At 34.7% G+C, this 17395-nt stretch overlaps 2 protein-coding genes across 2 annotated transcripts; one reads left to right on the top strand and one right to left on the bottom strand.

The window, feature by feature from the left end:
* Positions 1–958: 958 nt before the first annotated feature.
* Positions 959–6638, top strand: LOC110683038 (U-box domain-containing protein 34-like). Its single transcript, XM_021859375.1, has 9 exons — positions 959–1372; positions 2445–2566; positions 2804–2925; positions 3099–3220; positions 3311–3573; positions 3702–3803; positions 4392–4820; positions 5077–5826; positions 6137–6638. The coding sequence occupies exons 1-9, from the start codon at positions 1216–1218 to the stop codon at positions 6329–6331; spliced, it is 2262 nt and encodes a 753-aa protein (XP_021715067.1). The 5' UTR covers positions 959–1215; the 3' UTR covers positions 6332–6638.
* A 440-nt stretch (positions 6639–7078) lies between these two features.
* Positions 7079–16210, bottom strand: LOC110683039. Its single transcript, XM_021859376.1, has 4 exons — positions 16040–16210; positions 15814–15877; positions 8261–8617; positions 7079–8162 (listed from the first exon to the last, which is right to left on the bottom strand). Exons 3-4 carry the CDS (start codon positions 8615–8617, stop codon positions 7443–7445), a joined length of 1077 nt encoding a protein of 358 aa, XP_021715068.1. The 5' UTR covers positions 15814–15877; positions 16040–16210; the 3' UTR covers positions 7079–7442.
* Between the last annotated feature and the right edge of the window lie 1185 nt (positions 16211–17395).

Below are 17395 nucleotides of genomic sequence, written 5' to 3'. Positions count from 1 at the left end.
CTTTTTTTTGAAGGAGAATATATTTCATATATAATCACCAAAAAAAAAATATGAAGATTTGGCATTAAAAAAAAAAAAAGGAAGCGAAAAAGGCGGGAAGATTTTTCAACTAGAAAATGACATGTGTCATTCTTGATTTCGCCCTTTAGTATATAGTTATTATTATTAATTGAATTATGCTGCCTTATCCTAGTGAAAAAATCCTTTTTTATTTATTTTTTATTTTTTTTAGCTTAAAGTCGAGCTAATATATTAATCAAGAGACAAAGAGTCTGATAGTACATAGGAGGAAATCTGTGCAGGACATTAATTTACCCACACTTGTTCAATACCAAATATTTTCAATGTTTATAGCATTATGAAAAAGTGAAAAACATTAACATAACAAAAATGATTAGTTATTATCAATTTTGAAAGTTTAACATAAAATAATAATATTTCTATCATATTAAAGGTATAAATTAAGCATTATATAGCTTTTATTCAAAATTAAAAATAATAAAACATGTTCGGTCCAAGACCGATTTTTAAGGAGTTCTGGACCGGATCAGACCGAAGACCTTTTTTTTTTTTTTTTAAATTTCTCGACTTGAAGACCAGGCCGAAATAATTAGTTCAATCCGAGGTGGGTCATCCAGTTTAATTAGGTCCAGACCGGTTTTTTTTTTTTTTTTTTTTTTTTTTGAAGACCCCCAAATTTTAGGTCACTTAGAAAATCAAAAGATCATTTCCTCTTCCCCATTCCCTTAAAATTCTTTTAAAGTGAGATTTTTAGAAGTCAACTACATTTTATGTGAAACTGATACAATTTATTAAACTTAAGAGGCGATTCTCTATATTTTTGAAATCGGTTAACATAAATTATTGCAAGTCTTTCTTCCCTAATTAAAACTGTTTTTCAAGCACTAATATATAAAAGGAAACGAATCATAAGACCAATAAGACCATGTATAAAGGCTTTACATCCTAGAGCCAAAATCCCAAATCTTTATATTTGTGATATAATATCATATATGTCCATTTGATAAAAGTCAAACGACCCCTATTGCATTATTACGTGCCCCTCTCATCCCTCATTTCGTCTCTAAACAAAACTGCATATTTTGTAATTAAAAGAGTGAACTCTTACAAGGGTCACCTTAAGGCTGAAGAAAATCGGCCACCGTATATAGCAGCCATCCTTCTATAGGCAAAGAGATAAACTAGCTAGCGCCCATGACCACCATCGCGGTGGCTGTAGACATCGGTGGTCACGGTGGAGGCAATGGAAGCAAACGCGCTGTTAAATGGGCGGTCGAAAATCTCTTGTCTCAAGCTGATCACTTTGTTCTAGTTCATGTCATGCCTACCATCACCCACATCCCAACTCCATGTAATGCCTCTCTCCCTCTCATCAAAATATGAAATGAACGTATTTATTAATTTAATTAATCTTAATCTACCATTATTTATTACTTATTATCAATTAGAAGATTTTTTTTTTTTTTTTTTTGGATTTATGTGGTTGATGGGTTTACGTCAACGTGATCCAAACTAATTTTTGTACCAAAATTTAACCAAATTTTTTTTTAGCTGTGCATCAAATTTTGTAGATCATTTGAGAATTTCTATACAAAACCAAAATATTATATTGTCAAAACCTTTATTATTGACTATTTCTTATCATTTGTTGCAATTCTCAAACTTGGCTTTTGATATGTAAAACTAAATATTGTAATTTGTATATTTGCGATCAACACATTTTCATTATAATTCTTACATAAATTATATTTCTACTCATAGCTTTTCATATGTATGAAGAGTTGGTTGAAGACTATAGAGCATTTCCTCTGTTTTTTTTTTTCCAAAATAATGCTTTTTTCCTCTTTAGATGATATGATTTTTTTTTTTTTTTTTTTTTTTTTTTTTTTTTTTTTGTGTGAGATTTTTCTTTCTCCCGCATCACATACAATGACGCATTTCACATGGATATGTTGTAGGGGGCATTGTTGTAATTGACATTTTCGAACTTTTTTTGTATTATTAAAAAAACTCTATGTCCCAATTTATATGCTACATCAAGTGAAATTACAGAAAAGCCCCCACTAAGCCCCCACATCAAGTGAAATAAGTGGCCAAGTGGGTGAATGTAAGTTCAAGTTTTAGAGAAAAAATAAAGATGATAACTCATATGAAAATGTGGCAAATAAAAAACCAAAAGGCTCAAAAGAAATATGTCGCAAATAAAAAGGGACAGACAGAGTACTCAAAAATTCTAGAAAAGCTATGGATTGATTGGATTCTTATAAAATGCATTTGGAGTCCCAGATTCTAATTTTAGAAAAGCTATGGATTGATTGGATTCTTATAAAATGCATTTGGAGTCCCAGATTCTAACACTTGCACTTGAACAAAAATTAGAAGTATTTCTTAATTTCTTGCTGATTATTTTACTTCATATTCAGCCGGAAATAGTATCCCAATCACAGAGTTAGACACAAAAGTTGTGGCAAAATACATGGAGGATGTTAGAGAAAAATCTCAAGCAGTTTTCCTACAATACAGAAGACTCTATAAACCAGGCGAGGTAGTACGTGTTTCCTAGTCTCCTTCTATCACTCTACTCTTTATTTTGTCTCCTGTAACCCGCTTAATTAATATTATGCATTATCTTCGATCTAAGCATGTCCTGAACAACAGGACAATGTCTGTATTAATTCAAAACGGAGGAAGTATATACGGAGTAATAAACAATCCATTATGTAGTACATGTTAAGTTGTGACATATCCATTAGCATAACAATGTTAAACTCATATCTTTCAGATGCAGTTTGAGACTTTGCTGATAGAGTATGACAATATTGCTGCTGGACTTGTCAACTATATAATGGAGGCGAATGTCAGAAGCTTAGTTCTGGGATCTGAATCATTGAATCGCTTTTGGAGGTAAACATGGCTTCAGAATCAATTAGTGATCTTAGCTCATATAACACTCAGGTCCAGAGTTACAGCATTTCGATGCAATTTTGCTGTCATCAACATCTGAGTTACATTGTGCATTAAAATGCTCCTTTCTGTATGTTCTTTAAGATAACAATTTCGAACATTTTGATTGTCAGGAGAATAAAAGGCCATGGAATACCACAACTTGTGCTAAAAAATGCACCTGATACCTGTGATATATTTGTTGTATCCAAACGAAGAGTGAAGACTAAAGTCGCTAGTTCAATGACCACAAACGGTATATGTTTACTTCTTTTTATTACGAAAATGCTAGGGTGACTGTTATTCTCCAGCAGTAATTTTAACTGAAATCAGACTGTGTCAACAGAAACTGGTGGCAATAAATTACCTATAGTGGTGACGACAGGGCAGACACCTCTACACTCTTCCTCTTCAGTTGAGCCTAGTACAGGATTCTCACAATCAGAATTTAGTCAATCGATCTCTTTAACAGATGTACGTCAAGGGTCTTACAGTAATGATATCAATGCTCGAAGCAATACTAGTCATAGCTCCACGACTTCTGCCTATACGGATGCTTCCTCAGTCGGACAGATGTCCACTTCTGATACTCTTGTGTCTTATGAGCAGGTGTGTTTTTGTGTGATTCTTCTCGGGATAGTTGTTACTTGTTAGTGTCTTTCTTCTGCAGCCTTTTGTTCTCAAGATTCTTCTGAACTGCTCTCATACTGTATATTTTTACTGTCAATTTGTTGCAGTTTGACTTGCATAATGATGTAGAACAACTGCGATTAGAGTTACAGACTACCCTGGCTTTGTATAATCGAGCTTGTGAAGATCTAGTCCATGCTCAAAAGAAGGTAGGAGTCTGATTTTTGACACAGCAGTTACATACTTCTTCCATCGTAAGTCCTCCGATCCTCTTCCTTACGGCCTATCGTTGGTTAAAGGCTAGGAGAGTGAACTTAGGCTAGTCTTATATTTACAGTTACGGAATCTAGTATGAAAATCAAGCGACAGCGACCACTGGCTGGTCATGACTGTGGTGTGAGTAAACCAGTTGAGAGAAAGAAGAAAGCACAAGAGAAATGGGTGCCTAGGGTGCAAGCCCAACCAGACAGTGAGTTGCATCATGAGAAGGAGGCGCAGACCCCCCTTCTTTTAGATATAAGGTCAATGACTAAAAATAAAAAAGAAAAGACAGATGCCGAGAGAAACTGTTAGACTTCTTTATTGCGTTGCGCAAAAAAAGGGGCTTACGTTTTTCAGCTCCATCGCACTGCCGCATAAACAATGGATCCGCTGGGCTGGATGAGCAACCTTTTATTTGGCCTCTGATATTTAACTTTGCACTTCTAAATTTATACGGAGACTAAGCCGTGTTAAAAAGCTGTAAGTCTTAGTACCGCACTCATCAGGGGAAATTGATTATGTGCTAAAATTTGCAGGTACGAATTCTCTCCTCAGAATGTGTTGTGGAAGCAGAGAAGATAAATGCTGCTACAGAACGAGAAGAAACTATGAAGAAAATTGCTGAGCAAGAAAAAATGAAGCTCTTGCGAGCTGAAAAAGATGCCCAAGCAGCTAAAAACTTGCTAGCCAAAGAATCTTATGAACGGCAGATAGCAGAACTCAATGCTTTGAAAGAGTTCAAAGAAAGACAAAAAATCGTTGATGCACTCATTTCAAATGAAAGGAGAATTAGAAGGTACACACCAGATGAGATTAGAGTGGCTACAGAAGACTTTTCGGAGAAGAAAATTATTGGTGAAGGTGGATATGGTAAAGTTTACAGAGGTACGCTTGATCACACACCGGTTGCAATAAAGGTGCTTGAGCATGATGCAACTGACAAGAAGGAAGAGTTTCTCAGAGAGGTACGTCTTCACTTTTGTTGTGCACCATATTAGAGAAGATGAGAGAAAATAAACACCTTATATAAACTTCTTTTGGGTTTGTAAAAGGTCAAAATTTCCACCTTCATGGATTGCCCTTACCTATTTTCATATCTTCTCAGAAACTTAACTTCAGTTTTACATCACCTTTAAATTTTCGAATGTTTTTGCATAAACTCCTTTATATATACCGGTTACCTCTGCAAAGTCTCATGGTGTTCTGAATAATCTTCTGCAGATCAGAATTTTGAGCCAACTATGCCATCCAAACATTGTGTTACTACTTGGAGTATGTTCTGAAATGGGTTGTCTTGTGTATGAGTACATGGAAAACGGAAGCTTAGAAGAGCTTATTTTCCGCCAAAAAGGAAGAGCACCTCTTCCTTGGTTTGCTAGATTCCGTATAGCCTTTGAAATTGCTTGTGGTCTTGCATTCTTACACCGCAGAAAACCTGAACCTATTGTGCACCGTGATCTTAAACCAGGGAATATCTTGTTAGGAAGAAACTATGTGACTAAAATCAGTGATGTTGGGTTAGCCAAACTTGTATCTGATAACATTCCAGATTCAGTTACAATGTTTGGTAACTCCTTGCTTGCCGGAACCCTATACTATATCGATCCAGAATATCAAAGAACTGGTACTGTCAGACCAAAATCAGACCTGTACTCTTTTGGGATAATACTTCTCCAGTTATTAACAGCTCGAAGTCCAAATGGGCTTTTATTGGTCATGGAGAATGCGATTGCTAGTGGTTCTTTGCCATACATACTAGATGATTCCATCAAGGACTGGCCACTTGCAGAGGTAGAGGAATTGACTAAGCTTGCATTAGAGTGTTGTAAGCTCAGATGCAGAGATAGACCAGATCTTGAAACAGTTGTCCTTCCGGTTCTGAGGAAACTTGCTGATGTTGCCGATGCTAGTATGAAAGTTGAACGAAACAGTATTTTTGCACCCAGTCACTACTTCTGCCCTATTCTTCATGTAAGATTTATTTTCCGAATTTCCTTTTTATTTTCTGGTTGATATAAAAGCTTTGATTAATGCTAGATACTTAGCAGAACTTTGTTAGAAAACTCTGACTGTAAGCACACTTAAGTGGGGCGTCCCTTCTCAGATACCCCTAACTATAAAATGGTCTGAGACAGTAGTCTTCTGAATTCTCAACAGCATCCATTGACAGGAGCAACGAGCTGATAGCTAATAGAGCAACATTTTCAAGCTCAAGCACTCTAACAAAACAGCTATATACTCCGTATTAGATCATCATTGAGCCTTCTATGTCATGTTGCAGGAAATTATGGATGATCCACATGTTGCAGCAGATGGATTTACATATGAGCGTAGAGCAATAGAAGCATGGCTCGAAAGGCATGACATTTCTCCTGTGACTAAGCAAAAAATGACTCATTTTAATCTTACTCCCAACATGACCTTGCTTACCGCCATACAAGAGTGGAAATCTCGTTTAGCTTCTACACATCCCTGATGAAGAAGGTGAACCCATCAAACACTGTATAGCTTCACACAGATTTGAATTTTATTCTTTGGGTTTCCTTTTCTACCATCAACTTTTTTTTTTTTTTTTTACTTTCATCCTCATTTATACACATACCTTAATGTATATATGAGTAGCTGGTTGAACCGCAATAGTAGTTGAATCACATAATTCGGAGAAAAATCTCCATGTCCAGCTGCTCTTCTTACAGAAGTTTTAATGAGTGTATACTTTGTACATTTACAAGTATTGAACGAGTTTGAAGCAATCACTTGACTTATGCTTCGATTTTATTTCATGACGCTAAGTCCTTGCACAATGAAAAGAAAGCATTTGTAGAGAGTAACTAGTTATGTCTAACTTCAACAGTTGCATTATTTTATCTTACAAACAGTTTAAGAATTCAGACTATCATAGACTGTAAGTAGAGTTTATGTTTACCTGACCACTAATAGTTGCGTTTAAACGGTGTTGAATATAAGAAAAAAAAAATAACAAAAAAAAAAAAAAATGGTGCTTTCCTTTCAACTTTCTAGTAGAAGGCATGATTGCATTAGTTGTATAGTTAACCAATTTGATCAGTTTATAATTTATAAACTAAGTTTGATAAAACATAGCTAATATAACTACTTATAATTATTCTAGTGTAAAATGACAAATAAATAAGATGTATAACTGAATGCTTAAACGATCAAGTTCGAAAATTCATTGTCATCTCGGTGCCTACAAAGGACTTCATTGCTCTTCAAACATGATTAAACACAATAAAGTATGCATGAAATTAACCTATATCAGAATCTTAAGAGAACAATTTACAATGCAAATCCATAAGGTTGCATTTGACAACCAAACTATACTATATACTCAGCAACAATAAAAAATGTCCTTGTATTAACACTACTGGTAGTCATCTTCTAGATCTGATTTACAATCTATAATTTGGACAAGCTAATTGTAAGCAAAATTACCACAGCTTAAGTGAGCGGCAAACAATGAATCTATGACTTCAATCTTCATGAATCAGTTTCACAATTGACTATACTAACTATATGAAGTATAAGAAAAGAACTAACTATTAAGTCAAATAAATTTGGTTGGATTTTTATTTATTCCTATGCTCCTCGTACAAGAACTTTATCCATTGAAGTCTTGAGTAGTCATCCGGTATGCCATGAAGAATTGTCCTCTTTTGAGGATCCTCAATCAAGGTGCATGCAAAGCAGAATTCAGGGCTACCAGGGACTAAGCCGGGCATAGACACTATCTTTGCTAGAGATTCAACGAGTGTATGAGAAGAATCAACCAACTTACGTGCTTCAAGACTCATTAACTCCATAACTTTAATATTCCTATCAGTAGCAGCTTTCCCCATAGAATCAAGCTTCTCCATCAGCATTCTAGCACCTACTGCTGTGGCAAGTTCAGTCCTACAGCTCTTATGACTTTCTGAAGCACCATTCTCAAAAGCTCTTTTGCTACCGCTTCCGCTTCCCTGTCCTCTACATTGAAGGGGAGTTGGAGAAGGAATTGGGGTATGGTCATTATGAGGTTCTTGTTGTTCCATATCATCTAGGCTGCAGTTAAAAGCATTATTCTCACTTATTTCATCATCACAGTTGTATGGTGCATCACCGACATTCAAACTTGGGGGTGAAGTAATAGGAACTGCTTCCTTTTCACATTGAACACCTTGGGAACAGTCGATGACCGGAGTATGACTATACATTCCTTGATCAACTGAAACTCCAAAGAGTTGTTCCATCTTGTTTTCAAGTTCGGGTTCAATCCCTTCATCTTTAAATGCTCTGAAATGCATATTTTCCTTTAAAGAAAGGTTAATGGAATCAAAATTCAACTTATTTCACTAATTCTCAAAAATTGAAGTGATTAAATTAAACAAGTAATGGTAAAGGAACTAACCTCAATCTTTTTCTTCCACCAATCCTCACTAGCAGTTATAGTTCCTTTTTCATGATCCCAGTCTAAACCCATTTCTTCTCCTTTCAATGCTTTCCAAAGGCTCCATCTACTTCTCATCCAATCCCACTTGTTTTTAAGTTTGTTCCTATCGTAGGCTAAATTTGTCCTTTTTCGAAACTCTACTTCGAGTGTTTTCCATGGCATTCTTCGACACATCATAGCACCATGTTTTCCCTTTCCTCTTTCAGCATATTTGATACACAAATCACAAAATAGGTGTAAATTTTCTTTGGACCAATTAGCCCGACTCAAATCTTTTCCCCCAACTTCATTGTCTCTTTTCTTCTTTGGTGCCATCTAAATTTAGATAAGAAACAAAACACATTTAATATGTCCTTTCTAATGAAGTCCACATAATTTTTTTTTATGGTTATAAGTTACTAGCTTTAAAAGTCGGATGAGAAAAGTCACTAAAGCAACCATAGAAGTAAGGAAAGCTCTGATATACTACAAGAATGCAATTATGAAGTAAAAACACTAAGCAAACATGAATAATAAAATCTAGATATTTGGTGGAATCCATTCATGCCCTCCTTAAAAACACACCATTCTAATGAAGTATTACCCTTATAGGCGTATGACCCGTTTGGTAGGTGGCAATAATGGCATTAATGAAATGGCTTTGTGTGTGAGTATGCAAGAAAGTATCAGGTCAATATTTATGGTAATGCAACCTCATCCCAAACATGCTTCTTCATAAATCTTCATTACTATTTAAAATATTTTGGGGTAAGTACCATTAACATGGGCATCGACATAGGACTTTCCTTACAAATTTACATACAAAAGCATTTTCTTCCCATTTATTACCACCTACTAAACAAGCCCTAAAACAACAAATCAAGCTACTTTACATATTGAACAAAAATTCCCATTTTTTAACCAACAATACATGAATAACAATATTGTAGATTGAGGATTATTTCGATACATATGCACCTGTGGCTAAAATCTCAACTATAAGGTTGTTGATAGCTCTTGCGGCTACCCATAATCTTGATAGATCTAGAGGAAGAGGTTTACATGCGACAACCGAAAGGGTTTGTTGTGGATGGCCAAAAAGGAAAAGTTTGCAAGTTGATTAAATCTTTGTATGGGCTTAAGCAAGCACCTAAGCAATGACATCAAAAGTTTGATGAGGTTGTGTTGTCTAATGGATTCAAGTTAAACAATTCAGACAAGTGTATATATAACAAATTTTATGACAACGGTCAAGGTGTCATAATTTGTCTATACATAGATAACATGTTGATCTTTGGAACGGATTTGTCACAAGTTGAGATGACAAAATCTTTCCTTAGTTCTCAGTTTTCTATGAAAGGTATGGGAGAAGCGGATGTCATCAAGAATAAAGAGAGAAAAAGGAAAGTTGATTTTGTCACAATCTCATTACATTGAGAAAGTGCACAAGAAGTTCAATGTTAATGATAATTCAACTTCTCTTTACTCAACACCTATGGATCCTAGCGTAAAATTATTACCAAATGAAGGTAATGCAGTTTCACAACTGAATACGCAAGAGTGATAGGTTGTTTCATGTATGCCATGACAAGTACTAGACCGAATAATGCTTATGCAGTTGGTCAACTAAGTAGGTATACTAGTAATCCAAGTATGCTACATTGGCAAGCAATTCGACGTTTGTTAAAGTACTCGAAGAAAACATAGAATATGGTTTGTCTTATAATGGATATCCCTTAGTTGTGGAAGGATTTTCGGATGCAAGTTGGATCTCTAACAAAGATCATTCCTCCAAAAGTGGTTGGGTTTTCCTATATGGGGGAGATGCTATCTCATGGGCATCTAAGAAGCAAACTTGCATTGCGGATTCCACAATGACATCGGAGTTCATTGCTTTGCATTCGGCTGGTAAAGAAGCTGAATGGTTGAAGGATCTCACATTTGAGATACCTTTGTTACCAAAACCAATATCACCAATTGTGATAACAATGCAACTTTGGCTTGGCTAAGGCATATACCAAGTGTAAGTCAAGGCACATTGGTGTAAGGCATAGTTACATCCAAGAACTTATCAAGGATAGTGTAATCACTATTGACTATGTTCGAACGAATTTCAATCTTGTCGATTGCTTCACAAAGCATTGGCAAGAGATGTAAATAAGAGGATGGCAATCAATTTGGGATTGGAGCCCTATGATAATCACGAATAAGGAAATCTTAACTCGCGCCCAATAAGACGTTGGGTCTTAAGTTCAATAAGATTAATTTCCTTATTGGATGATTGGGAACTTGGTATTCATCCTAGGTAAAGTCCGGTTTTTCTATGATGAAAAGAAATTGTTTATCTTAATAGATCTTTTGACATTGTGCTTTGTCACAGGAGCATGTTTATGAAGGATCTACCTATACAGGTAAAAGGTTTGGTCGCTTCAAGAAGTTATTTGGGCATAGTTTTCATGTACTTATGAATAGATATGGACACATGGCCAAAACACATCAAGTATATAATGTATTCAAGTTATTTAATCTTGTGTGTGTAATATCTTCAAGTTTCTAATACGTATTGCTATTTGTTCAAATGTTAACGATACCAATTGGATATTGATTCTTGGAATGTATATTATACTAAGTGAAAGTTCAAGTCTTTATACACTTTCATGTATGCATAAGATTGTTTTTTGTGATGATGATGTTTAGTGCAATAAATCTGTTTAAATACTCTAAATGGGGGAGGATTCAGGGGTGTATATTAATTTAGAGTTTTAGAGATTAATTTCATGTTTATTTTTCTTAATAAGCATTGGTTGAGGTGTGACTAATTAAGAAAGACAAAGGACTAGAGCAAGAATAAAGGTTAAATACTTACGATCGGGCACGATACAATTTGACTTGAGTATAAATGACGGTTATTGTCAAACGGTGCCTAGCCCGATCGGACACAATCTTGGATAAGTATTGATTATGACAATTATAGTCAAACATTACAATTTTGGATATGTGTTGATTATTATGACGGTTGGTGTCAAACATTTTCTTGCTCTTGATATATATACACTAATATATGAAGGAAGGTGGCGTATGATATCAGTGGGTAATCTCCTTCATTTGTCTATTTTTGCATGCTCATAATTATAATATTTTATCATCACAAAATAAGACAAACACTTGTTTACATTTAATTGCTTTTATACTACACATAATTGCAATTGTTCTTCGTTGTATCTTCTAAGTAATTTCGTGATACCCAGGTTACTATAGGGTCGAAATATCACTTTTGGGAAAGTGATTTCGTTCACGCCTCCAAGGTTTCAATAGTTGTTCATATTCCATCATCTTTGTGACCCTTGTTCAATCATATTCCCCAACAAATATAGGGATGGGAAAAGTGATATACTATATCCGTTCCAAAATAAATGCATCACTGAGAGTTATGTATTGTATAAGTGGAGCTTAATTATTTTAATAAAAAGACAATGATGATTGTGAAAGAGAGAATGTGATAGAGTCATTTATTTTATATAATAATTCAAGTGAGGACTTTGAGAAAGAAATAATACAATATTTTGAGTTGGGATTATGGGAAGAGGGAGAAATAATAATAATAATAATAATAATAATAATAATAATAATAATAATAATAATAATAATAAATAAATAAATTAAAAATGGTTGAAGTTACCCAAATTAGAAATAACACATTTATTTTCGAACAGACGAATAAAGCAAATACTGCATTTATTTTGGAACAGCGGGAGTCTTACCTAATGAAACTCAATAAATACATAATTTCAACTAAGGAGCATCCATGCACTTTAATTTTTTTTTGTTCTTTTTTTTATCTGTTTTTTTTTTTTTTTTTTTTTTTTTTTTTTTTTTTGGAATAGATGCTTCTTATCAATACTTGATTCCAAGACTGCTATCTAGAAACAAAAGATGAAGCCACTGCTTAAACCTAGCTACTTAATTCCTCGCAGGAAATTAGTCAAAAGTCTGTAAAATTCTAAAGCATGATACCAAAGACTTAAGCCGGGAGTAGAAGATCCACCTCAGTGCATGATGACACTATATATATAACACACCTGCTATAAAAGTTGGAGATGTCTTACAATCATGCATGAACTACTCATATAATAAATTTAAGGTTAAGTAACGGAGATCATTTACTTGGTTTTTTTGGGTGATTACAATTTTCAGCTAAAACCAATTAAGATTTTGGGCTTACTTCTAAATATAATTGAGCCTCTACAAGGTCACACACAGGGTATTTGGTCAAATCAAGATAGACTAATGGGTTTGGGACCATTACAGTCGCACATCTATAATGGACAGTTGGGCTAGGCTTAAAAAAACTGCGTAAATCATTATAACCAAAAGAAAACCCTATCCCTAAAACCATGCCACAGTCACCTGTTTGAGTGAGGGTGAGGAGAATGTTTCTTTTCTATCAATTATTCAATCTAACAAAATTGAAGTGATCTGATATAGTGTGGATCAAGTAAAGAAATCACACTTAGGATTCTTCTCTCCATCATTACGCGTATTGCTAATAAGAATTCACGCAGAGGTTTATCAGACTTCTATTAAGATTCGAGAATTCCGTACTTTTTAGTATCATACCCCAACAATAAAAGCATAAATTTAGTAGCTTAGGCATTGACTATTTGATCACTCCATGCATTACAGCTTAACCATTTATTTAGCAATAGAACTTATAAACTACTTCAGCAGACAAGCATTACAGGTTAAATCTTCTACGCAAATTCTCAAAAAAGCAAACTTGGCAAGAATGTTTTGCAGCACATACGTGCCAATTTTTTACTAATCAATAAGAAGATACTCTGAACACTTATAAGAAAATTTCAATTGTGGGAACAAAGAAAATAGAGGGATTAAGATTATGTTCACCTCACCTTGATTTCACTTATTTCAAGTGTCTTAAGTTCAGATAAAATAAGTGCTAATAACTTCAGCATAAAATAAGGGCTAACAACTTTAGACAAGATAATACTTCCTCCATTTCCCTAATATTGCAACATTTACTATTTTAGGATGTTCCGCAAATATTGCAACACTTTAACACACTTTCTCTCTATCTCTTTCCTCATCACATGGGTCTATGTCTTTGTTCTCTCTCTCTCTCTCTCTTCATCTTAAAATTTGTACATACCTCCCTTGTTGCAATATTAGGGGGGGAAGAGGAAGTATAAGGTTGATACAAGTAAGATAAGATAAGGTAAAGGCTAATATGTTCCAATAAGGTCATGTAAGACCTTTATAAATTATTATAAAGTCCAATAAGGTCTAATAATGCTATCAAAAAATAAATAAATAAATAAATAAATAAGGTTTAATAAGGTCCAATAAGAGAATAATATGATATAAACTAAGGGGCCGTTTGGTTCACACGTGGTAATCGCAATGGAATGAACAAAGGGAAAGAAAAGGAATGGAACGAAAATACCTTAAATTTTCTATGTTGTTTGTTTAAAAAACAAAGGAAAACAATCCCACCAGTCCCACCACCATACAACCACCTAAAACCTTCACTTTCCACTTTTTCCAGCCACCAAACCACTCGCAGCACCTCCCTCACCATTCGCCTCCCTTCGCCGGCCTTCCCCTGCCCTCCCTGCCCCCCGCACAGCTTTCCCCTCCCTCGAAAAACCTCCCTCAGCCCCCGAAAAACCCTAGAAACCATTCTCACTTGCCTTAAAACCCGTCGGCCGCCCTTCCCCCACCCCGAGGGTAGGAAAAGAGAATGGTTTCTAGGGTTTTTCGAGGCTGAGGGAGGTTTTTCGGGGGAGGGGAGAGATGTGCGGGGGGCGGGGAGGGCCGGCAAGGGGCGGGGGAGTGCCGGTGAAGGTGCGGGAAGCAGTGACGGTGCGGTGGCTGTGTTTTCCGGCGGTTTGGGTAGGTAAGGCAGTAGTGGTATGGTGGTGTGGTGGTGGCTAAGGAATGGGAATGGAAATACCTAGGGGGGGTGGGGAATCAATTTGGAAGGATTTGGGGGAATGGAGAGGGTAAAGGGAATGGGAAAAAAGTCCTAACAAACAACAACAAAGGGAATGAGGGCAGTTGATTCCCATTCCCTTTGATGAATACCCTCAACCAAACGGCCCCTAAAATATGTTCTAATAAGGATTAGTAAGTTCAAATAACAAGGACTAATAAGTTCTAATAAGATAAGTTCAAGGCCACTAAGATTATATAAGTGAATTTCGGTGAAGAGAACACCACCTAAGGCAATATTTGAAGAAACCAAAACTAAGATGGTGAGCTTGATATAACAAATACACTCAATTTCAACTAATTTTGTCCTCAACTAAAAAACGAAAATCTCAACAATCTAAAGCCATGTCATCAAAAACTAGGAATGACTTTGCGACCGTTGAATATTAAAAAAAAATATAAAAAAATATCAAGACTATGAAGTTTGATTGAGAACTAACAACTTGCTTCCAACATCCTACTCCATATAGTTTTCTTTAACTGCCATTCTTTTTAGGTTAAATCAGTGCCTTCATAGTTCATAAGAAACCCAAATTATAGCAATCCTTTCTGAACTTACATCTGATATTGGAGACAGAAGTACACACACCTCAGTGCGAAACACTTGCTTTCCAACTAAGTTACGAAACACAGAGGAAACACAAAAAACAGAAAGGGAAAACAGAAAAACTGAGAAAAGCCTCACGTAAAGAGCTATCAATCAAGTCAAGTGTAAAGTCCTTTTTAGCAGCAATAATTTGCTAAACAAGATTAAAATCCCAAGACAATAAAGCAAACCTTAGAATATAACTTTACGTAGTGCTGCACCAATGCACCACATACCCAAGCACCCAACCAAACATGACAATAACTCACCATAGCACCTTCACATAGAAGGCAATAACCGAACCAACCTTAATGACATACTAAGTACTTCGTAACTAACTAACCTTAATGACATACTAATTCAAAGAACCGGGGATTTCGCAACTAACCAACCTTAATGAAATACTAAGTACTTCGTATATCTTTTAATTTTGCACTAGTAAACAATAAAGCATCAAATCGAAAGGAACAAGGGATTCACAACCAACCAACCGTAATGAATGACCACATATCTTATAACTTTCTCCTAGTAACAACAAAGCATCAAATACAAAGAGCCTATCAATTTTATAAAATAAAAATAAGTTTATGTAAGACATTCTTAATATTAACCCAAATTGCTAAGACTAAGACACTTCCCTTGAATTTCGATTTCGTCGAAGCCAAGTTCAAGCTTATTTTACCACATTATCCACCCACTAATTCACTAAAAATCTAAAGCATAGTTATGATAACAGAACAATTTCTTGAATAATTACACCAATTACCAAGTAAATTCAATAAACCTCCAACAGGGTAATACTTCTAATTATGATCACAAAACATTGATCATTTCCACAACCCATCACACAATAATTTCATGCGAATTTAAAAAAAATGAATATAATAAAAATAAAATAGAATTCTAATTTAATTAACAATTGAATTTTAAAACTGACCTGAAAATGCGCAATTCTTGGCCTTTTTTCATGCAATTTTTTCCTGGGGAGGAACCATTTTTACCTAATAATACAGAGAGAGAGGATGATTTAATGCTGTCAGAAACAGAGGTTGCCGGAAATTTTCGAAAAAAATATAAGGACAATTACAGGAAAAAGGGAAAAAAAATCAAACAAAAAATTGAAATTGAAGAAACAGAAATCAGAAAAAATCAGATCATCTAACCTATAGTTGATAAATTCAAATTTTGTAGCGATTTTGCAAAGTCGAATTTGCAGTTGGGTCGTAGAAAGACGTAAAATGGAGAATTTCTGAATTTGGGATTTGCCTACTTTGACTCTGTTAGTTCGTAGCTGGTTTATTTATTCAGAAAAAAAAAAAAAAAAAAAAAAAAAAAAAAAAAAAAAAGTTCGTAGGTGGTTTATTTTCTAACTTAATTTTCTTTATTTTATACGAGTATTTTAATTTATTCAATCACTTTTAATTCAAGTTCTTCTCGAGGCCTAGCTTCTTGTTTTGCACCAAAAAAAACTTTTAATTCGAGTTCTATTTTTGGAAGTGGTATAAATTTTCTCAAACAAAAAAAGATTTTCCATTTGGTACCAATTTTTATTTTTATATTCCACATGATACCATTGTATGATTGTAATTTCGAATTATTAACCACTATAACATCCCGTTAAATAAAACATTTGTTTAGGGCATTTGTGGGTTTTTTTTTTCCCCAATTTCGACTTCAAAATTTGATCCTTAAAGGTTATAATGACATCCAAAACTTTGATTGGACATTTTTTTTGCGTGAAAAAAATCAAAATATGCAAATTGAGACATGTTTCTTACACGTTAACCAAGGCATTTTTAAGTGTTTTTGGCTAATTTCGACCTAAAATTTGAAACTTAAGGGCTTAAACATCCCCTTAAAACCTAAACCAATCAATTTTTATGGCACCAAAATCGAAAAATCAAAACAAGTTTGATAGAATGTTACAGTATAGAATAAATTAAAAATATAGTGGTACCATATGGAATCCAAAATGAAATTGGGTACCAAATGAAAAGTCTAAAATACAATTGTACCAAATAGAAAATCCCCAAAAAGAAAAAGGAAAAAAAAAAGAAAAAAAAGGTGGCATTAAATCGGATCCTTGCTTGGTATCAACTATCAAGTTGGCCCACAATTGGGTTAAAACGAGACAATTTGGTCTTATGCGTTGGGTCATTGGTCAAGTTGGTTATTTTTCTAGTTATATTAATTAAGTTTGGCAATTTGGGTTAGGTCATATTCAGTTGGATCAAAAACAAGTCAGATCAAATCTAGTTCATGTTTTGTAACACAGTCAAGTTGTAACTTGAAAGCTTGTAACAAATTGGGTGAAATTGGGTCAATTAGTAGCCACGACAAGTCATCAATTATTTCTCGAGTTGAATTAGTGCTAGGTTAGTTGATAGCTGATGGGCCATTTATAATTCGAGTCTATTACATATCGAGTTATCTTTGGGTTGTAGATCAAATCTAGGGTCTTAGATTAGGTTACATATCGAGTCAAATTGAGTACAATTTAACGTTAGATTAGGTTATAT

Source organism: Chenopodium quinoa, unplaced genomic scaffold, assembly GCF_001683475.1.
Source record: "Chenopodium quinoa cultivar QQ74 unplaced genomic scaffold, ASM168347v1, whole genome shotgun sequence".
NCBI classification, from domain to species: domain Eukaryota; kingdom Viridiplantae; phylum Streptophyta; class Magnoliopsida; order Caryophyllales; family Amaranthaceae; genus Chenopodium; species Chenopodium quinoa.
This window is presented reverse-complemented; position numbering and strand designations above follow the sequence as displayed.

What these genes read in the sequence shown, in the direction of transcription:
- LOC110683038 (XM_021859375.1), top strand. Translation starts at nt 1,216, where the DNA reads ATGACCACCATCGCGGTGGCTGTAGACATCGGTGGTCACGGTGGAGGC. An exon ending in GACTCTATAAACCAGGCGAG is followed by an intron (nt 2,567 to 2,803) that starts GTAGTACGTGTT and finishes CATATCTTTCAG; the next exon opens with ATGCAGTTTGAGACTTTGCT. An exon ending in TCATTGAATCGCTTTTGGAG is followed by an intron (nt 2,926 to 3,098) that starts GTAAACATGGCT and finishes TTTGATTGTCAG; the next exon opens with GAGAATAAAAGGCCATGGAA.
- LOC110683039 (XM_021859376.1), bottom strand. Translation starts at nt 8,617, where the DNA reads ATGGCACCAAAGAAGAAAAGAGACAATGAAGTTGGGGGAAAAGATTTG. An exon ending in GGTGGAAGAAAAAGATTGAG is followed by an intron (nt 8,163 to 8,260) that starts GTTAGTTCCTTT and finishes CTTTCTTTAAAG; the next exon opens with GAAAATATGCATTTCAGAGC.